Here is a 23,596-nt window from a genome sequence, read left to right on the forward strand (position 1 = left end):
GGATTCCTCAGCTGTGTGGAGAGGGGGAGCCTGCTACACGGGCAACAGTTTGCTCTCCATATCGTACTGCCCAAGCTTGGGTATCATGTAGACAACTAGGACACGTAGACAGCTGAGAAACAGCACCCATGGTCGACCCTGATGGCTTTGTTTATTTATTTATTTATCTCACTATTTTTGTTACCTCATTATTTTTGCACTATTTATTTAATTGTGTGGGCATGTTGCCAAGTGGTTAAGGCATTGGACTAGCGACCTGAAGGTCGTGAGTTCGAGCCCCAGCCGAGGCAACGTGTTGTGTCCTTGAGCGAGGCACTTAATCACACATTGCTCTGCGACGACACTGGTGCCAAGCTGTATGGGTCCTAATGCCCTTCCCTTGGACAACATTGGTGTCATGGAGAGGGGAGACTTGCAGCATGCTGGTCTTCCATACAACCTTGCCCAGGCCTGCGCCCTGGAGAGTGAAGACTTTCCAGGCGCAGATCCATGGTCTCGCAAGACTAACGGATTCCTTAAAATTTATTTAATTTTTATATCTATATCTATACCTATATACTTAGATAGAGGTGTTTATAAAAAGAGGGCATAGATTAGTGGATGGTCAAAGTAATTTTTCCAGTGTAGAGGAGTCTAAGACTGGAGGACAGAGGACCATAAGGCAAAAGACATAGCAGCAGAATTAGGCCATTGCCCATTGAGCCTCCACTGCTCTTTAACTGTGACTGATTTATTTTCTCTTTCAACCCCATTCTCCTCCCTTCTGTTGTAGAAGGTAGAAGGTGAAAGATTTAAAGGGGTCCTGAGGTCTCATGAGGATCTCTGCAGCAAGCCACAGAGCGCTAGGCTTCTAGGTTTCTCTAGCACCTGTGTTTACTAATTTTTATCATAATTAGAGTCATTAAGCCTGTGTTCTTCGTGTTTAATCTTGTTAAGTTAATTGTGACTGGCACAGGTTTTCCGCATTCGATGATTATTTAATGGGGACTCTCATTTAGCGCTGTTGTCAAAGTCCTTGTGTGAAGAATGATTTGTCTCATGGGGTCGCTCGGTCGTGCCTCCAATGATCTGTGGTACTCATACGTATAACCTCTTGTTTCTGTCTCTACGTGGGGAGTCTGCCATCCCTGCACTCCCGACTCAGCGAGACAGAGTCTGCTGATCCTTCATAACTGGGTTGAGTCGTAGCCAGTGCTCACGGTGACGGAGTCTGCCGTCCCTCTACACCTGGGTTGGGTCATTGCCAGTGTCCACCGTGACAGAGTCTGCTGTTCCTCTGTACTTGGGATCAGTTGTTGTGAGCATACAGCATGGCATGAGTGGCAACTTTTATCCTCCAGAGGGTAATGCATATAAGGAACGAGCTGCCACAGGAAGTTGTAGAGGCAGATACAATTCATTTGTTTGTTATGTGCCATGTCGTATGACATGGGCAATCATTATCTATCTATGACCGCGATTGTTCTTGGCAAAGTTTTCTACAGAAGTGGTTTGCTATTGACGCCTTCTGGGCAGCATCTTTACAAGACGGGGAACCCCTGTCATTATCAATACTCTTCAGAGTTTGTCTGCTTGGTGTCAGTGGTTGCAGAACCAGGATTTGTGATCTTGGAGTAGATTAAAAGGTCAGCACAACCATGCCCTACTGCATCACTGCCATCGACAGGACATGGCCACAATCATCATGAGAATATGTTGGCGATGAATTAGGCACATGTTGAGATGAGAGGCCAGCTCCATCATCAGGGCATCCCCTCAATGGACCCCTGAAGGGCAGAGGAAATGCAGGAGACCAGGGAAAATTTGGCGCCATACCATACATACATATATACCATACCATACCATAAGGGCAGAAATAAGGACCCTGAATCACAACAGGGGCACTGTAGAGAAGCAGGCCAAGAACAGACAGAGATGGAGGATCTTCATTACTGTCCTAAACAAAACGCAGTTGCAGGAAACACAAAATACTCTGCAGATGCTGGGGTAAAAGCAACACTCACAACACGCTGGAAGAACTCAGCAGGTCGGGCAGCAAGCATGGAAATGATCAGTCAACGTTTCGGGCCGGAACCTTTCACAACGCAACGTTTCGTTTCGGTCCTGACGAAGGGTTCTGGCCCGAAACGTTGACTGATCATTTCCACGGACGCTGCCCGACCTGCTGAGTTCCTCCAGCGTGTTGTGAGTGTTGCTCTTGCAGGAAAGCAGCATCTGTGCTTTCTTCTCACTGCCACCATCCGGAAGAAGGTACGTGAGCCTCAGGACTCACACTACTAGCTTCAGAAACAGCTACTACCCCTCAAACACCAGGTACTTGAACCAAAGAGGATACCTTCCCTTGTCCCATCATTTAAATGTTCCCACAACAAATGGACTCACTTTCAAAGACTTGTCATCTCATGTTTTTGATATTTATTGCTTAGTTATTTATTATTATTTCTTTCCTTTTATATTTGCACTATTTGTTTTCTTTTGCATTCTGGTTGAATGCCTAAGTTGGTGCGGTCTGTGGTAGTTATTATTCTATAGATTTATTGACTGTGCCCAAACGACAATGTATCTCAGGGTTGTATATAGTGAACTAAATGTACGTTGTTAATAAATTTACTTTGAACTTTTAACTTCTATGTACAATACTGAGGGCTGAAGGGCCTGTACTGTGCAATACTCTTCAAAGTTCTCTGTCCTATGTTCTATATTCTAATTTACAACTTTCCCATTTGATGAGGGAGACTACTTAAAATTCTAGCAGGCAACAATGTTTTAACGGGGCTGTGTGCAAATATTGCAATGAAAATATTTTTACATCTGAGCGCTCCTGGCTTTAATTGTTTGCCTTTGTTTACACGGTCATGTTGCCTTCAAGAATACCAATCAGATTGCAGCCCTGTGTTCCAGTGATGGTGTCTGAAAAGACTTCACACTTGAAATTTCCCTCTGTAATACCTTTCTCAAGAAGAACGCACCGTTGTTGACTTTTTTAGACTGTATACTTGCTGAACATTTGCTATAATCTGCAACCCATATTTACAGAGAATAGGAAAATGTCCCAAAAAACTATGCAACAGAATTAGTAAAAACGATCTGTTGTACATTGAACTTAAATAATATAAAAAGTTGTGGAATCTCTAGAGCGGGTGCGGAGGAAGTTTACTGGGATAACACACATAAAATAGTGGCAGAACTCAACAGATCAGGCAGCATCAATGGAAAGGAATAGAGTTGATGATTCAGGCCGACAATCAGTCCTGACGGAGAATATCAACCCAAAATGTCGACTCTTCATTTCTTTCAATAGATGATGCCTTACCTGCTGAGTTCCTCCAGTACTTTGTCCACTTTACTTTGGATTTCCATCCTCTGCAGAATCTCTTGTACTTAAGATTTACTAGGATACTGCCTGTACTAGAGGGCCTATCTTATAAGGATAGGTTGATCAAGCTGGGGCTTTTCTCTTTAGAGAAAAAGAGGAAGAGAGGTGACTTGATAGAAGAGTACAAGATGATAAGAGACATAGGTTGATTGGTCATCCAGAGACTATTTTTCAGGGTGGAAATCTTGCTTCAGTATTAAGAGGAGAGAAAATGTATGGTCAATTAAAAGGGGAGAGGGGGAGTAGTGAAACAGGAGTTATTGGTGGACTGAGGAAGTGATTCGTGGACTGAAGAAGTGATTGATGAGCTGAGGAAGTGATGGTGGACTGAGGAGGTGACTGGTTAACTGAGGAGGTGATTGGTTAACTGAGACTGAATGGTGGACTAAGACTGTTATTGGTGGACTGAGGAGGTGATCGGTGGATTGAAGAAGTGATTGATTGAGGAAGTGTTGGTGGACAGAGGAGGTGATTGGTTAACTGAGGAGGTGATTGGTGGACTGTGAACGTTATTGGTGGATTGAGGAGGAGGTTGGTAGATTGAGGAGATGGTTGGTGAACTGAAGAGGTGATTGGTGGACCGAGGAAGTGATGGTGGAGTGAGGAGTTAATTGGTGTGGTGGACTAATGAGGTGATTGGTGGACTGAGGAGGAGAAGGTTGACTGAGGAAGTGATTAGTGGACTGAGCAGGGATGTAGTAAGATGAGAAGAAAAGCAAAGATCACAGAAACATCAAGAACCCATTAACGATCCCATGACCAAGTCAAAGCCCAAAACTTGGGGGGGGGGCATAAATTTCGGGTGGGGGGGGGAATTTAAAAAGGACCTAAGGAGCAACTTCTTCACATAGAGGGTGACAAGTACATGGAATGAGCTGCCAGGGGAAATGGATCCTGTTTTTGCTGTTGTAGTTTTGTTGCTTGTTGTGCTCTGTGTTGTTCTGCTGAACATTGTGGTCATGCTAAGTTGGCACCGGAATGTATGGCATTGTGAGCTGCCCACAGCACACCCTCGGATGTGTTATTTGGTGAACAAGTTTGTAAGTTCTCCCCGTGTCTGTGTAGGTGTCCTGTGGGAGAATGTATGATCATGAGCACATTCCAGAAATGTATGGGTTAGGGTTAGTAGGCGGTGGACATGCCACGTTGATGCCGGAAGCTTGGTGACACTGGTGGGCTGCCCCCAGCACATCCTCGGACTGTGTTGGTCATTGACGCTAAACTTTTCTGTAAGTTTCAATGTTCAAGTGAAAAATAAACTTGAATCTTGAATCTTGAATTTTGAATCTATTTATATGCATTGGAGATGGCAGAACCAAGCCTGTTCACATAAGGCAACACTAATGACAACTTTGATCACTTTGCACTAAATCCGACTTTGTTTTTTTTGTTCTAATTGTGTTCTGCCTTATAAAAATTGTGCCATGGCTACTACTAATGCGTCACTACTACAGCTTGGGGCATTGCATTTCCAAAGTCAATTCTGCCATCAGCTGTAAGGAGGTTGTATGCTCTCCCTGTGAACTGCATGAGTTTCCTCTGGGCGCTCCGCTTTCCTCCCACAGTCCAAACAGCATTGGCTACGCTGATTGGTCATTGTAAATGGTTGGCGGAGTGGAGATATGTCTGTACCAAAGAAGGTGTAAGGTGCTCCTTTCCTCCACTAACCTGTAGGCCACCCTTGGGCAAGGTGTAGCACCTACTTAGCCCCCCGATCAGGGTCAGGGAATTAATGATTATGGGAAAAGGCAGGTACAGTATGTGGAGATGAGTCCATGGCCTGATCAGCCATGATCTTATTGAATGGCGGAGCAGGCTTGATGGGCCAGGTGGCCTGCTCCTGCTCCTATTTGTTATAATCTTATGTTCTTACATGAAGCCATGGGAGCAGGTGGTGGATGGTCGTATGAGCAGCTGGTGCATATCACAAGTCCTGGTTATGCAACCACTGACGTCAGGTAGACAATCTCTGAGGAGTATTGATAATGGCTGGAATCACTCATCTTGTAAAGACACTGCCCAGAGGAAGGTAATGGCAAACCATTCTGTAGAAAAATTTGCCAAGAACAATCATAGTCATGAGACCATGATCACCCACATCATAGAACACGGCATATAATGATGATGATGATGATGATAGTCATTGTAAGTTGTCCTACGATTGGGGTAGTGTTTAATAGGTCGGTTGCTGGGCACTGTGACTCGTTGGGTTGAAAGGGCCTGCTCTGCGCAGTATCACTAAATAAATAAATAATGTGTGCTTCTCCTGTGAATGCTGCTTAACTGGTACAGTGTACCTGTGATGGTATTGTGAGTTTATCATTCCATCTGTGCATACATGAACCTGCACACGTGACAATAAACACAACTTTGACATTGACCTTGATCTACAGGTGAACAAAACCAATGTTTGCTAAATCCCATCACACCTCAGTCAAACCTGTGACAAACTGCGATAAACTCTTGCAAGAAGAAGGGCCCAAAGCATTGTTGAGGGTCTCCACTTCCCATCTCACAATCTCTTTGACCCACTACTGTCAGGAAGGAGGTACAGAAGCATCAGAACTAGGACTGCCAGACTGGGTAACAGATACTTCCCTCAGTCTGTGAGACTAATGAATACCCTGCCACCACTGAGATCTCGTCACTAGGACAGCGAGATGTTTACTGTTTACCTCTGCTGCGTTCATTTTTTGAATTATAATTCATTAACTTATATGTTGATATATGTTTTGTGGGTAAACCATGGTCCAGAGGAACATAGTTTCATTTGGTTGGAAATATGTACAATCAGATGACAGTAAACTTGAACTTGAAGTCATGATGGTTAAAATCTGGTTGCATCAATGATTGGACCTTGCAAGAAATAATGATAAAGATTAGCTTTGTCACATGGAGTCACAGAGAGTCTACAGCACAGAAACAGATCTTTCGGCCCATCTAGTCTGTGCCAAACTATTATTCTTCCTTGTCCTATTGACCTTCTCCTGGACCATAGCCAGTTTTGATTTATGCTCTTCTTATGCACATGGACATAGAAACATCAAAACATACAGTGAAAAGCATTGTTTGCATCAACAACCAATACAGTATGAGGATGTGCTGGGGTCAGCCTGCAAGTATCGCCATGCTTCTGTGGCCAACACAGTATGGCCTGAACTCACTGACCCTAACCCATATATTTTATTTTATTTGGAGACACAGTGTGGAACAGGCCCCTCCAGCCCAACGAGCCGCACTGCCCAGCAACCCACCTAGTTAACCCTAGCCTAATCACAGGACAAGGTACAATGACCAATTAGCCTACTAACCCGTACGTCTGTACATTATGGGAGGAAACCAGAGCACCCAGAGGAAACCCACATGGTCACAGGGAGAACATACCAAATCCTTACAGGCAGCGCCGGAAATAAATTCCAAGCTCTGATATATGTAGCTGTAATAGCGTCGTACTAACTGCTACACTACCATGGTGCCTGGAGCACCCAGAGGAAATTACATAGAACATACAAACCCACTAGAGACAGCAGAAGGAATTGAGCACCGATCGCTAACACTGTAAAATGTAATGCTAACTGCTATGTAACTGTGCTGCCCCCAGTGATAGTAAACATGCAGCATTAAGTGGCAAATTGTCCCAGAGTGCTTTCTGAAGTTCAAAGTGAACTTATTATCAAAGTACATATACGTCACCATGTACAGCTCTGAGATTCATTTCCTTGTGGCAGGCTCAGTAAATCCAAGAACCACGATATAATCAATGAAAGACTGTTCCCAACAGGGTGATCAAACAGCTAATGTGAAAAAGACAATAAACCGTGCCAATACAAAGAAAAAAATAAAGGAAAAGTAATAAGAAACAAATATCAAGAACAGAAGAAGACGAGTCCTTGAAAGTGAGTCCATAAGTTGTGGGAACAGTTCAGTGATGGGGTGAGTCAAGTTGAGTGAAGTTATCCCCACTGGTTCAAGAGCCTGATGGTTACTACTACATAGACCCAGGCCTGGGGGCCGGCGTTGGGCACGATGACAGACTCTCCACTTCTCCCTCTCCCTCACCACTGTGTTCAGTTCATCTACATTAGCCGCGCCGCTGTCTTCTAGGAGCGTGTTGACCATAGTCTTGGGAGGGCACCCAGGGTTTATCCTCCCAAGCTTGGGCTCCCATATGATGACTAGGCTGGCAGGTAGCTCGGGGTGGCATAGACAGTGCCCCGCTAGTTGCAGTCTTCTCGCCTCAGTTTTAGTGGTGATCATCGGTAGGTCTCATAGAGCTCAATGTTCGTCATGTGCTCGTCATAGCGACCATCTAGAGCCTTTCGCATCGTCTTGGTGAGTGTTCACGTCTCGCATCCGTACGTGAGAATGGACTCTATGACTGCTGTGAAAATCCTCTTTCTAAGCCCTCTAGTCAGGTTCGACTTCCAGATTTCCTTCACGTCGTTCATAGCCCTCCACGCCAGCGCTTTCCATATCTTTATGTCCTTCTCCGAACTCATCATTCTTGACCCCTGGTGGTTGAGGGGTAATAACTGTTCCTGAACCTGGCAGTGTGGGCCCTGAGGCTCCTGTACCTTCTTCCTAATTGGCAGCAATGAGAAGAGAGCATGACCTGGGTGATGGGATCTTTGATGATGGATTCTGCTTTCCTGCGACTGTGCTCAATAGTTGGGAGGTTTTTACCCGTGATGGACAACTTTTGGTACGATTTCCCATTCAAGGGCATTGCTGTTTCCATATACTCTCCACCACTTCTATAGAAGTTTGTCAAAGTTTTAGATGTCATGCCAAATCTTCGCAAACTTCTAAGGAATTTCAAAGAAACTTCTAGCTAATGAAGTTGTATTTGTAGCGTACTGTGCTGCAGCCACAAAGAGTAGATTTTCATGGCATTTATACCATTTATACCATAGTATGAATGCCTATGACTATAACCATGAAGTCCACAGCAGCTGATAAAAGATGCCGGAATTTCAGATGGTGACGTGGAGATGTACAGGAGTGAGATAAATCAGCTGGTTGAGTGATGTCGCAACAACAACTTCTCACTCAACCTCAGGAGACCAAGGAACTGATTATGGACTTCAGAAAGGGGAAGACAAGGGAGACCACACCAGTCCTCATCAAGGGATCAACAGTGGAAAGGATGAGCACTTTCAAGTTCCAGGGTCTCAACATCTCCGAAAATCTATCCTGGGCTCAACATGTCAGTGCAATAACAAAACGATATGACAGCTATATTTCATGAGGAGTTTGGGAAAATTTGGTATGTCAAAGACTCAAGCAAATTTCTACAGACGTACCATGGAGAGAATTCTGACTGACTGTATCACCGTCTGATACGGAGTTTACAATGCATCGGATTGGCAAAAGTCGCTCTTAAATTTTCGGCCAGATGGGTCTCAGCAGCTCTGGACTGCAGTGACTCTGGAAGGATTCAGATCTAGTTCCACTCAGAATAACCCACACAACAGACCCCCAAGGCTAAAATATTATTCCTGTGTAGCATTGCCCAGAACCACATGCTGTTGTGCCAAGTACCATCAGATCAAGGTTCGTGTCTGAACCTAAATTCCGTTACACTTAATGTAAGTCATATGAGAGAAAGGTCAATATTCCAATGGGTTTTTCAATTGTTCTTTGGGAATTTCAACTGTTCTTCGGCTTAATGTCTATACATTCAGTGGCCACTTTATTAGGTACATCTGTACACCTGCTTATTAATGCAGATATATAATCAGCCAATCACATGGCAGCAACCCAATGCATAAAAGCATGTAGACATGGTCAAGAGGTACAGCTGATGTTCAGACCAAACATCAGAATGGAGAAGAAATGTGATCTAAGTGACTTTGACCATGGAATGATCGTTGATGCCAGACGGGGTGATTTGAGTATCTCAGAAACTGCTGATCGCTTGGGATTTTCACACACAACAGTCTCACAGTTACTTAACAGAGAATGATGTGAAAAACAAAATAAATCCAATGAGTGGAAGTTCTATGGGTGAAAATGCCTTGTTAATGAGAGGGGAATGGACAGACTGGCTTCAAGCTGACAGGAAGGCAACAGTAACTCAAATAACCACGTGTTACAACAGAGGTGTGCAGAAGAGCATCTCTGAATGCACAACACATCGAACCTTGAAGTGCATGGGCTACACAACAGATTCCACTCCTGTACCCAGTACAGGGGTCACTCAGTGTATTATCCCTGCGTGGCACTGTCCCAGAACCACATACAGTTGCTCCAGATGCCATCATATCAAGGCCTATATCTGAAGACAACTATTCTTCTCCTTTAACCTTTAAGCCAAATGAGAGAAAGGGCAACATCCTAACTGGTATGTCTTTAGCCTTTGGGAGGAAACCTGAGCACCCAGAGCAAACTCACTTGTACACGGGAAGGAATGTACAAACTTGCACCAGAAATGAACTCTGAACTCTGACACACCAAGCTGTAATATATACAGAAAGGTGCCGGAAAAGGGCCAGTAACATCATGAAGGATCCCACCCTCCCTGCTCATGGACTGATCGTCCCACTCCCATCAGGGAGGAGGCTACGTAGCATCCACACCAGGACCGCAAGACCCAAAAACAGTTACTTTCCCCAAGTAGTAAGGCTGATCAACACCTCCATCCAGCAACCCACCCCTCCACATCCCCAACCACCACTACTTTATCATTTCCTGTCAGACACCTTATGTACAGACACTCCTGTGCCTAGCGTCACTTTATGGACATAAAAATCAGTGTATGTATATAAGCTAGCTTATGTATTTGTATTTATTATGTTTTATTATTATTGCGTTCTTTATCTTACTGAGTGTTTTTGTGCTGCATTGAATCCACAGTAACAATTATTTAGTTTTCCTTTACACTTGTGTGCTGCAAAAGACATTAAATTGAATGAATCTTCAATCTTGACTGTATGCACACAAAGGGTTTTCACTGTATCTCAGCACATGTGGCAATGAAAAATGAATTACCTCTTTCTTTGAGCAACACCGCTGAGAAAATAAGGAACTGCTTACCAGGTAGGTCACTCCACTGTCAGTCCCAGCATCCCAAGGAATGAGGTCCTGAACAACCTTCTGTACCCAGCCACAGTCCTTGGTGCAGAGGTCCTCGGCAGAGAGACCCACATTCCAATCTGGGCTGGGGCCTAGCATCGTCAGGAAGGACATAAGGTGCCGTGTGCGATCGACGGAGAACTCTGCGGATGGAGCCGCACGCCTGAACAGCATGAGAAAGAAACAGAGATGATTGAAACTGGCAGTGCAGCACAGTGTAATTTCAAGTTCAGCATTAACATTGAAATGCAGTATAACAAGTACTTATGATGTGAGCTGGAGTTCCAAATGTCACTTAACTCCAAATAGGTCTTGCTGTCGTGGTGATTAATAATTTAGAGACTGTTTTCTCTTCTCATTGCTACCATCAGGCAGGAGCCTTAGGTCCCACACCACCAGGCTCAGGAACAGTTATTACCCTTCAATGATCAGGCTCCTGAACTGGTGTGAATAACTTCACTCACCCCAACACTGAAATGATTCCACAAACTATGCACTCACTTGGATTTTCAGAAGTCATTTGATAAGGTGCTACACATGAGGCTGCTTAATTTTCAGAGGTTTCACAAATTGGCAATCTACCGTTGTGAGATTTCAAATTATATTTTCTAGATTCTTGATGCAAATTTCTGAATTGCTCATCAAGCTATATAACCACATCTGGGACAGTGAAAGAACTTGAGAATGCAGAGAAAATTAGTTTTGGAAAGTTGCCATGGCTAACCAAGATGTCTGATCAGACAAAGTGATAGCATTGTAGTAACACAACACACAAAATTCTGGAGGAACTGAGCAGGTCTGGCAGCATCAATGGAAATGAATAAACAGTCGATGTTTCAGGCCGAGACCGTTCTTCGGGACTGGGAAAAAAGGAGGAAGATGCCAGAATTAAAAGGTGGGGGAGGGGAAGGAGGACAAGCTAGAAGGTGATAGGTGGAGCTTGGTGGGTGGGAGAGGAGCTGAAGTAAGAAGCTGCGAGGTGATAGGTGGAAAGGTAAAGGGCTGGAGAAGAAGGAAAATGATAGGAGGAGAGAGTGGACCATGAGAGAAAGGAAAGAAGGAGGGAGAATCATGTAGCAATGGAGGAGGATTATTTGCCCCATCATGCTCTGTCAGTTCTTTGGAAATTAGTCCTACTCCTCTGATCTTGCCCAAAAGATAAGGCAGTTCACAAGGATGATTCTGGGAATGTACGGGTTATTATACAAGGAACATTTGATGGCTCTGGGTCTGTACTCGCTGGAATTTAGAAGGATGGGGGGGGGGTGGATCTCATTGAAACCTTCTGAATGTTGAAAGGCCTAGTCAGAGAGATGTGGAAAGGTTTCCCATGGTGGGAGAGTCTGGGGGGAAGAGGGCACAGCCGCAGGATAGAGGGGGTCCACTTAAAACAGAGATGCAGAGAAATTTCTTTAGCCAGAGGGTGGTGAATTTGTGGAATTTGTTACCACAGGCAGCTGTGGAGGCCAGGTCATTTGGTGTATTTAAAACAGAGATTGATAGGTTCTTGATTGAATACTGCATCAAAGGTTACAGACAGAAGGCCGGGGAGTGGGGCTGAGGAGGAGAAAAAATGATCAGCCATAATCGAACGGCGAAGCAGACTCGATGAGCCACATCAGAACACATTGTACCCTGCCCTGAAGTTCCTTGCACACGACCATCGCAAGTAAAAGCAGTTTGTAACACTAGGGATGACGTTTTACACTGGTTCCACATTCCAAATCTAAGCATGCATCCCTTAATTACTCATAGAACATATAACAGTACAGCACAAGAACAGGGCTTTCAGCCCATAATGTTGTGCAAAGCCAATTAAATTTGTAATCAAATCACCAATTAAGCTAATGTCTTCTCCTACAAAATGTCCACATCCTTCCGTTTTCCTCACATTCATGTGCCTATCTAAATATCTGTTAGAAGTTTCTAATGTATCTACCTCCTCCACCATCCCAGGTAATGCATTCTAGACATCCATCACTCTCTGTGTAAAACAAAACTAAACCCCTCATATCTCCTTTGAACTTACCCCCTCTCACTTTAAATTCATGCCCTCTGGTATTAGATATTTCAATCAACGGGAAAAAGATATTGTCTTAATACTCTATCTTTGCCTCACATCATCTTATAAACCTGTCAGATCTCCCCTCAGTCTTCACTATTCTAGAGAAAACAACCCAAGTTGTCAACTGTTTCGATATATCACATGCCCTCTAATCCAGGCAGAATCCTAGTAAACCTCTTCTGCACCCTCTCCAAAGCCTCAATATTCTTCCTATAATGGGGCAACCAGAAGTTCATGCAATCCTCCAGATGCAACCAAACTAGAGTTTTATAAAGCTGCAACAGAATTTCCTGACTTCTGAACTCAGTGCCTCGATTAATAAAGGCAAGCATGCTATATGTCTTCCTAACCACCCTGTCAACTTGTGTTGTCACCTTCAGGGAGTTATGAACTTGAACTCCAAGATCGCTCTGCTCATCAGCACTGTTAAGGCCCTTACATTTCACCCACCAAGGTGCAACACTTCACATTGGCTGGGTTAAACTCCGTCAGCCATTTCTCCGCTTATCTCTGCAACTGATCAATATCCCATTGTATTCTTTGCCAGTCTTCTACGCTGTCCACAACACCACCAATTTTCGTAATATCCCTACCATTGATTTCAGACTCACTGGTCTACAGTTTACAGGATTAACAACTCATTTTCAAACAATCCATCAGCCGATTTTACTCTTAGATACATTGAGGGACTAAGCTTCTGGGACAGAGATTTGCAAAAAATCACCGCTCTTTGAATGAAAAAAACATTCTGAATAGCCCTTTATTTTAAGAGCATAAGACATTGGAGTAGAATTAAGCCACTCAGTCCATCAGGTCTGCTCCACCATTCCATCATGGCTGATTTATTAACCCTCTCAATCCCATTCTTGTGCCTTCTCCCTGTAACCTTTGACACCCTTACTAATCAAGAATCAGTCAACCTCTGCTTTAAATATATTCAATAACTTATATGGGAATATATTATAGACTACCCGGCAGTCCACGGGATTGAGAGGAGCAAATTTGTAGAGACATCGCAGATTGTTGCAAGAAACTTGATAGGTGATTTTAACTTTCCACATATTGACTGGGACTATCATACTATAAAGGGACTAGATGCGATAGAGTTTGTCAACTGTGTTCATGAAAGTCAATAAATCAAAGTCCCAACAAGAGAGTGTGCAATACCTGATCTGCTATTAGGGTATGAGACAGGGCAGGTCACAGATGTTTGTGTAGGGGAACACCTTGCATCCAGTGTTCATAATGCCATTAGTTTCAAAGTAAATACGGAAAACGATAAATCTGCTCCATGGTTTGAGAAAGGACAATTTTGATGATATCAGGAAGGATCTGGGAAGTGTGGGTTGGGGACAGGCTGTTTTCTGGCAAAGGTGTATTTGGTAAGTGAGAGACCTTCAAAAGTGAAATTTTGAGAGTACAAAGCTTGTATGTACAATACAAGGTAAGGATAACTGGTTTTAGGAACCTTGGTTTTCAAGAGGTATTGAGACCCTATTTAAGAAATGTGTTAAAAAAGGAAGCGCATAGCAGTTATAGGCAGGTGGGGACAAATGAGATACTGACAGAATATAAGAAATGCAAAAGAACACTTAAGAAAGTAATCAGGAGGGCTAAAAGAGGGCATGAGGTTGTCCTAGCAGACAAGGTGAAGGAGAATTCTCAGGGATTGTACAGATATGTTAAGAGCAAAAGGATTGCAAGGGACAAAATTGAAAGATCAGAATGGTAATACATATGCAAAGGCAAAAGAGATGGGGGAGATCTAAAATGGATATTTTTACATCCATATGTACTTGAGAGTCGATAGAAATTAGGCAAAGCGGCATCAACTTCATGGAAAAGGAAGAGGCAATAAGTAGAAGTCCCCACCAAGAGAATGTGCTGTCTAGAGGCAAATCAGAGTGGGTACATTCCCAGGGCCTGACAAGGTATTCCCTCGGACCCTGTGGGAGGCAATTGCAGGGTTCCTAGAAGAGATATTTAAATCGAACTTAGTGACAGATGAGGTACTGGATGATTGGAAGATGGCCATTGTTGTTCTGCTGTTTAAGAAAGGCTCTAAAAATAAACCAGGAAATTATAGGCCGGCGAGCCTGATCTTTTTTTTCTCTCTGCTAGATTATGTATTGTATTGAACTGCTGCTGCTAAGTTAACAAATTTCATGTCACATGCCGGTGATAATAAACCTGATTCTGATTCTGATTCTGACTGGTAGTGGAAAAGTTATTGAAACGTATTCTAAGGTCCAGATTTGGATAGACATGGACTGACTAAGGATAATCAGTATGGATTTCTGCGTGGTAGGTCGCATTATCCAATCTTGTAGAGTATTTAGCGGAAGTTACCAGGAAGTTAAAACCTGGAGAGGGATGGGCTCCGCCAGGTCTCAGATGCCTAAGACATGACTGTACGATGAGCATAGCAAAAAAGCTTATCATGACGGCGCTCTGACGACTCCATCTGGAGTTAAGGGTGTGTGAACGCGCGCACACACACACACACACACACACACCAGGAAGTTGATAAAGGAAGGCGGTGAGTGTTGTCTACATGGACTTTAGCAAAAAGAGTTCTATCTCAGTTTGTGTCAATAAGACTGTCACAAGAAAGGCAAACCAGGATCATTACTTTCTCAGGAGGTTAAAGAGATTCAGGTTATCACTAAACACCTTAAACAACTTCTTCAGATGTACTGCTGAAATTATCCTGACTGGTTGCTTCATGGGCTGGTATGGAATTTGAAATGTAGGAGTGTAGAACGTTCTAGAGAGCAGTGGACTCAGACCAATACATCAGAGGCACGTTCCACCCCCCCACCGCCTCACCATCGGTATTATCTCAGGCAGGCAACATCCATCATCAAAGACCCTCACTATTTAGGTTATGCCATTTTCTCACTGCTACCATTGGGCAGGAAGTACAGAAGTCTGACGGCCCACACCACCAGGTTCAACAACAGCTACTTCCCATCAACCGTTCAAACAATTGTCTGTTTGGATTCAGAGCTGGCTTGCGCATAGAAGACAGAGGGACTTATTTGAGCTGGAGGTCTGTAATTAGTGGTGTTCCGCAGTGATCTGTGGTGGGACCTCTGCTGTTTGTGATATATATGTGACCTGGATAAAAATATAGATGGGTGGATTAGTAAGCTTGTGAAAGATACCAAGATTGGAGGAGTTGTGAATAGTGTAGAAGACTGGCAAAGAATACAGCACGATATAGATTGGTTGTAGATACGGGCAGAGAAGTAGAAGATGGGGTTTAACCCAGATAAATGTGAGGTGTTGCACCTGGGTAGGGGAAATGCAAGGAGACAGTACTCTGCTAAGGGCAAGATCCTTAACAGTATTACTGAGCTGAGGGATCTTGGGATCCAAGATCATAGCTTCTGGAAAGTGACTACAGAGATCGATAGGGTGGTTAAGAAGGCTTTAGTGTGCTGATTATTTGATGCTGTGTGTCAGTGATGCTACTGTAAGTTATTATTTTGCCCTTGTGCACACATCTATACTTGTGCAAATGACAATGTTCATCGTCATCATCATTACTTGCCATGTTGTATGACACGGGCGATCATGATGCTTCCATGACCATGATCATGGCAAATTTTTCTACAGAACTGGTTTGTCATTGCCTTCTTCTGGGCAGAGTCTTTACAAGATGGGTGACCCTAGCCTTTCTCAATACCCTTCAGAGTTTGTGTGCCTGATATCAGTGGTTGCATAACCAGGACTTGTGATATGCACCAGCTGCTCATACGACCATCTGCCACCTGCTCCTATGGCTTCACGTGACACTGATCAGGGAGTGAAGCAGGTGCTACACCTCGCCCAAGGGTGACCTGCAAGCTAGTAAAGGGAAGAAGTGCCTTATACCTCTTTTTGTAGAGACCTGTCTCCACCCCGCTGCCTGGCATATGCCAATAAATTTCCATTTATCTTTGAAATGTATGGTAAGATACTGAAAATAAGCCTTGGCACATTCAGTTTGTTTCTTTAACCACTTCAGTCATTTCTTTGCGTCATAATCTTCGTGCCCTAATCTTCTTTTCTCCTGGAAAAGAAATCGTATTTCTTTCAACAATAGCAGAGAACAGTGGGTGCTAGGAATAAGAAATTTAAATAAAAGCAGAAGGCTCTGGAAATGCTTAAGCAGCAAGTTTTAAGAGAGGAAGAGAATTAATGTCACAGGTCAATAGTCGTCAGGGGAGGTTTGGCATCATTGAGAGATTTAGCGTTGCGTGGAGAGAACTTTTAAGTGGGGATATCATTTAATGACTCCAGGGTAGTGGAACATGTGTGAGGGTGATCAAGACTCAGCAATTTTATGATTCAGGTTCATTTATTTATCACACATACATTGGGGTGGCGGGGTTGATATACGTCTCTACCAAAGGAGGTGTAAGGCACTCCTTCCCTCTGCTCGCCTGCAGGTCACCCTTGGGCAAGGTGTATCACCTGCCTAACCCAACCACCACCCCCCCCCCCACCCTACCTACACTTCATTAGGAGTTTGAAGAGATTTGGTATGTCAACAGAAACACTCAAAAACTTCTATAGATGTACTGTGGAGAGCACTCTGAGGGCTGTATCACTGTCTGGTATGGGGTGGGGGGGTACTGCACAGGACCGAAAGAAGCTGCAGAGGGTTGTAAATTTATTTGGCTCCATCTTGGGTACTAGCCTACAAAGTACCCAGGACATCTTCAGGGAGTGGTGTCTCAGAAAGGCAGCGCCCATTATTAAGGACCTCCAGCACCCAGGGTATGCCCTTTTCTCACTGTTACCATCAGGGAGGAGGTGCAGAAGCATGAAGGCACACACTCAGTGATTCAGGAATAGCCTCTTCCCATCTTCCATCTGATTCCTAAATGGACATTGAACCCATGAACACTACCTCAGTCTTTTAATATGTATTATTTCTGTTTTTGCACGATTTTTAATCTATTCAATATACATATACTGTAATTGATTTACTTATTTATTTATTTTTACTTTTCTTCTTCTATATTATGTATTGCATTGAACTGCTGCTGCTAAGTTAACAAATTTCACGACACATGTTGTTGATTATAAACCTGATTCTGATCAGGGTCACGTGAAGCCACAGGAGCAGGTGGTGGGTGGTCGTATGAGCAGCTGGTGCATATCCCCAAGTCCGGTTCATGCAACCACTGACGCCAGGCAGACAGTCTCTGAATAGTATTGATAATGGGTGGGGGGGGGGTCACCCATCTTTTAAAGACACTGTCCAGAAGAAAGCAATATCAAAGCAATGTACCTGTATAGGTACATGGCGCTTAGAAAAATGGAGGGCTATGGGTAACCCCAGTAATTTCTTAGGAAGGGACATGTTTGGCACAACATTGTGTACCAAAGGGCCTATATAGTGCTGTAGGTTTTCTATGTTTCTGTGTTTCTATGTTTCAAACCACTTCTGTAGAAGCAGACTCAGAACTTTGCCATTTGATTTTTGGGCCGAATGGCTCCTATATCTTATGGTCTAATTACCGGACATTGAACAGCACCCAGCCAGACTTGAGAAGGAAGTCAGCAAAAGCAATGTTGAAAGTCTAATCAAAGCAGAGCAGCTCTTGGTTCTCACTTCAAGGTTCTGGTTAGGTAGTTTTGTCAGGTGATTTGTTTTTGAGGAATGTTCTGTGCAGAATGTTTCTGCATTGCAATTACAACAAAAATAATAGAATCAGATTATAGAGTCATAGAGAAATACTGGCCCTTTCGTCCTGGCAAGATCCTCGTAAATCTTCTTTTTCCCAGTTTAACTATGTCTTTACTACAACAGGGTGACTAGGACTGTATACAATATTCCAAGTGTATGTGCAGTTTTTCAATGATTCGATTATATTTCTTTGTATTTACTGTGAATGCCCACAAGTAAATGAATCTTAGGTTGTACATGGTGGCATATATGTACTTTGATAAGAAATTTATTTTGAACTTTGTAGTGCAGTCTCACAATTTATTGACACAACTGCAGCATAATAGTTACAAAGTGGGCATCGCTAGTGTGATGCTATTACAGCTCGGGGCAACAGAGTTCAGATATCAATTCCAGCGCTGTCCGTAAGGAGTCCGTATGTTCTCCCCATGACTGTGTGGGTTTCCTCCGGGTGCTCTGGTTTCCCCCCACAGTCCAAAGACTATTAATTGGTCATTGCAAATTGTACCCTGATTAGGCTAGGGTTAAATCAAGGGCCTTGCAGGTTATTGGGCCAGAAGGGCCTGTTCCAAGCTGTACGTCTAAATAAAAATAAAAATAATGTCCCACCTCCTATACTTCCACCAAGACTGATAAAATCTCTTTTCACCTTGTATAAGCATCAAAATCAGACTTATTTTTTCTTCCTTCACTGAAGAACAGCAATAAGCTTTATGCTCAGGGCTGTTGAGGAAAAATGTTTTATAATATTGGATAACAAAGTTTTGCTTCCTGAATACTTTTCGGTATAACTTACGGATTTTGGATTGCTGATCATGAAAATCACCATGAAATTTCCCTATCATACACCAATTTTTTAATTATTATTTCAATTCATAATTCAAGTCATGCATTTTTGTTGGTCCACAAATTAAACAGGTCATCAGTGACAGGCAATTCAAAGAACTTCCAGTGGGACTGGAGAAAATTGCATGGAAGGCATTCAAGGATGTTATTGAAAATTTTCTTGGCAACTACAGAGCACTGAACTACATGCAGCTGGTTAACAACATGCTGCAAGCATACAAAACCATGAAGTGCAACATGTCTCTAAAGACTCATTTTCTGCATTCCCATTTAGACTTCCCTGCAAATTTTGACAGTGACGAGCATGGCACAAGGTTTCACCAGCACATTGCAATGATGGAGAAATGATATCAGGGCAAAGGGAATCCATCAATGCTGGCTGATCATTGTTGGACACTTAAGTGAGAATCCTCAGACACTGAGTACAAATGAAGATCAACAACAAAACATTTTTTAGTTTGTTTGAACTATTGCAAAGTGTCAGCACTGTTATGCAATTAAACCCATTACATTCAATAAAAGTTAATTTCCTGTTTCTCCAAATTCCAAGTAGTCTGAAATTATACTTGTGTTCAGCTTCAAGTAGTCTATCATGAAAAAGACGAATTCTGAGGGAGCAACACTTTCAAAAAAAATTTGTTGTCCAGTGTAATCACTTACAGGTTTGAAAATGCCTAGAAAATATTCTTGTGGTGACCATTCTGAGCTTATTTATGAGTCGCTATTGTTTTCTGATAAGGCTTCATGTAAAAATTCTCTTGTGGATGCTTCCCCTTAGAACACACGTCTTTTGAAAGGTTGAGCGAACTAAAACTTTTCCCTTCGGAATGAAGGAGGATAAGAAGTGGCTTGATAGAGGTATACAAGATGATAAGAGACAGATCAAATGGATAGCCAGAGACTTTTTCCCAGGGAGGAAATGGCAAATATGAAGGGGCATCATTTTAGGTGTTTGGGTGAAAGTATAGAGGGATGTCAGAGGTAGGATTTTTACACAGGGCATGGTGGGTGTGTGGAACGTACTGCCAGAAGGTAGAAGCTACAGTGTGTGGGAGGGAAAGATTGATCTTAGAGTAGGTTAAAAGGTTAGCAGGCCAAACAACCTGTTCTGAGCAACACACTTAAAATGCAGGTCAGGCAACATCCTTCCTTTCCTGCCTTAATGAAGGGTCAGGTTTGAAACGTTGACTGTTGATTCCCTTCCGAAGATACTGCCTGGCCTGCGGAGTTCCTCCAGGAGTTTGTGCGTGTTGCTCTGGATTTTCAGCATCTGCAGGATCTCTTATGTTTACAACATGCTTTGCTGTTCTCTGCTCTGGATTCTATGCTCTATGAACTTTTAGAATTCACTCAAACAGCATCTTGCCATTCAAAGTTCAAAATTCTGGGAAGTTGATGTAACAAGACACCATTCAGAGTGAAAGGATGCTGTGAGGAAAAACATTCATAATGGAGTATGATTTAAAAAAATGAAATATTGAATGTAGAACAGAACATCACAGTACAGGCCCTTCAGCCCACAATGTTGTGCCAGAAAATACAAACCTATTTCATGATCAGTCCAGCACTCCCACATAGACCTCCATTTGTCTTTCATTCAAGTGTCTATCTAACAGTCTCTTAAATGTCTCAAATGCATCTACTTCTACCACCACCCCTGGCAGAATGTTTCACGCATTCACCTCTGTCCATGTTAGAAACCTTCCTCTGATATCTCCCCCTCAACTCTCCTGCAATCACCTTAATATTATGCTGCCTGTTACTAGCCATTTCCATCCTGGAAAAAAAGACGCTGGCTGTTTGCTCTTATATTAATGACGTTCATTTAACTACACAAATCCAGTTTTAGATACTGCCGACTGCCTCCCCAAATCCATTTAATGCATATTTCTATTTAATCGTGCATGTTGAAGAAAGTCAGATTAGCCTTTGCCAAGCCTTCCTCGTAATGAGAGTCTTACATCTGTGCATCCTCCACCATTTTTCCCACTGACCCTTTCCTGAAAGATTTTGCTACAATTCCTACTTTTACAGAGGAAACCTGCCTTTGACCCTTTAAGGCAGGAACAGTGATAATCCAAAATTCTAAATGGTTAGATTCGTTCAGCCGTCTCCAACTCATTATTCAGTCTACCTTGCACTGAGACTGTGTGAGGTAAAAATAGTTTTAACAATACTGCTGCCTTTAGGACTGACTTTAGCTAACAGAATTAGCACTCTATCAGTGTACTTTTGTTGTATTTTAATCTGAATTTAACTCCTTGGGTTCTGGAGGGAAATGGGTTTACTTTGTCTCTACAGAGTGCCAGTAGGTAAGTCCTGCTCTGATGTTGACCGTCAGGGGGGACAACTCACTGTTGTTGATCTGTTGGTGAAGAAGGCTTTTGGTAAAAGTAATGGATATAGCCCAGTCCATCACAGCTCAAGCCCTCCCCATCACTGAGCACATCCACTCAAAGCATTGTCACAGGAATGAAGTATCCATCGTCAAAGCCCCCCACCATCCAGGTCATACTCTCTACTCACTGCTACCATCAGGAAGGAGGTACAGGAGCCTCCAGGAACAGTTATTACCCTTCAACCATCAGGCTCCTGAACCATCATGGATAACTTCATTCATTTCAACACTGAAGTGGTTTCTACAACATAAGGACTCACTTTCAAGGACTCTACAAGACATATTCTTTATAATATTGTTTATTTATTTATAATTTTTTCTCTCTTTTTGTATTCACAGCTTATTTTTCTTTTGCACATTGGTGTTTATCTGTATTTGTCATGTATGTTTCATTGATTTGATTGTGTTTCTTTGTACTTAACTGCGAAACCTCGCAAGAAAATGAATGGCAGAGTTGTTTAGGGTGGCATGTATGTACTTTGATAATAAATTTACTTTGAACTTTTGAACTTTGAACTTTGGACAGCAGTCAAGGCATCAAGATTGGAAGTTGGGTGGTTATGTTGCAGTTGTATAAGATGTTGGTGAGGTCATATTTTGAGTATTATGAGCAACACACACAGCAGGTCAGACAGCATCTATGGAGAGGAATGAACAGTCAATGTTTTAGACCAAGACTCTTCGCCAGGACTGGAAATGAAGGGGGAAGAAGCCAGAATAAGAAGGTGGGGAAGAAGCTTTTCTTTCATATTGTTCATACGGATCAATTCATCACAGAAGTGCTATAAGGTAGTTAAAAGTAAACAATAAGAATGCAGAATAAAGTGTTAAATTCACAGAGAAAGGGCAGTGAAGACAGACAATAAGTTGCAAAGCCTAAATGAAGTCGATTGGGAGTTCAAGTGCCTATCGTATCATATTAAGAGAACGTTCAAGAGTCTTATAACAGCAGGATAGAAGCCTGGTGTTACATTCATTCAGATTCTTGTATCTTCTGCCCTATGGGAGAGGGGAAAGAGAGAGTGTCTGGTGTGGGTGGGGACTTTGATTATGTTGGCTGCATAACTGTAGCAGTGGGAAGTGTGGACAGAGTCCATGGAGGGGAGGTTGGCTTCTGTGATGTGCTGAGCTGTGTCCACAACTCTCCGCATTTTCTTGCAAAATGAACAACTGTTCACTTAATGCTGTTCATTAAACTTGCCAACAGGAGAAAAAAAAATTGTTACTGTTTCCTGATAACCTGTTAATCTTGAACCCACATCAATACGTTACATCCTGCAGTATGAACCCCTCTCAATATGAAGGGAAGTCACCTCTCTGCCCCTTTAATAGAGAGAGATAGACAGCCGGTGGTATGTTGAATTGTTGGGTGAATGATTAGTTTTTGTTGTACTGCAGATCATGGTCTTTCTTGGGGGTATTTCAGTTGCTTGCTTGGTGGGTGGAGGGTGCTGATGCTTTTTTTGCTGAAATAAGTGAGGGAGGGGGTCATTGCTTTGCTAATGCTGCTTGTGTGTGGGGGGAGTAGGGGAGCTTTGGGGTTCTAACATCTTTACTGTCACTCATTCTTTGGGGCACTCTTCTGTTTTTGTGGATGTCTGTGAAGAACAAGAATTTCAGGTTGTATATTGTATACATTCTCTGATATTAAATGGAACTATTGAACTATTTCAACATCCACTTTTTCTGTAGTACTTTCTTCTGAAGGTTTAATTAAAGACCAATTATTGGTCTTCCTTTAACAACGGCATGCATCATTCTTCCTAGGACAATTAAACCTGCTCCTGGAGCTGGCTAAGGTAGTATCTCTGTGCCCTGGAGACAGGTAGCAGAGGGTTCCAGCTGGGCTGACTGCCTGGTAATGATCAAAGGGTTTGTCCGTGCTGGGGTAGTTGTGGAAAAAGCAAATGCTGCATCCAGTGTAATATAGATGGTATTTTGAGACCACTGGGCACTGCGGGAGATAAATACCATCCTCAATGAGCATAGGAATGTGTTAGTCATGGTTTGTCTGGTTTTTGTTTGTAATGAGATGGTGCAATAGTACTGTTGTGGTTTGAATTTATAATAAATATATTTCAAAAATAGGACAGATGTTAAATTGACCTGTACTCTCTATATCTGCTTCTCTCTCATTTTAAATTAAGGAGTCCT

The 23,596-nt window shown here is 42.9% G+C and overlaps 1 protein-coding gene across 1 annotated transcript in view; it reads right to left on the minus strand.

The window, feature by feature from the left end:
- The window catches only part of LOC134353565 (spondin-1-like), a 349,278-nt gene that overhangs the window by 35,438 nt on the left and 290,244 nt on the right, over positions 1 to 23,596 (minus strand). Inside the window, exon 8 of the mRNA XM_063061609.1 lies at positions 10,412 to 10,613. Within this exon, the coding sequence (XP_062917679.1) occupies positions 10,412 to 10,613 (202 nt within the window). The remainder of the gene's footprint in view (positions 1 to 10,411; positions 10,614 to 23,596) is intronic.

Source organism: Mobula hypostoma, chromosome 11 (assembly GCF_963921235.1).
Source record: "Mobula hypostoma chromosome 11, sMobHyp1.1, whole genome shotgun sequence".
Lineage (NCBI taxonomy): Eukaryota > Metazoa > Chordata > Chondrichthyes > Myliobatiformes > Myliobatidae > Mobula > Mobula hypostoma.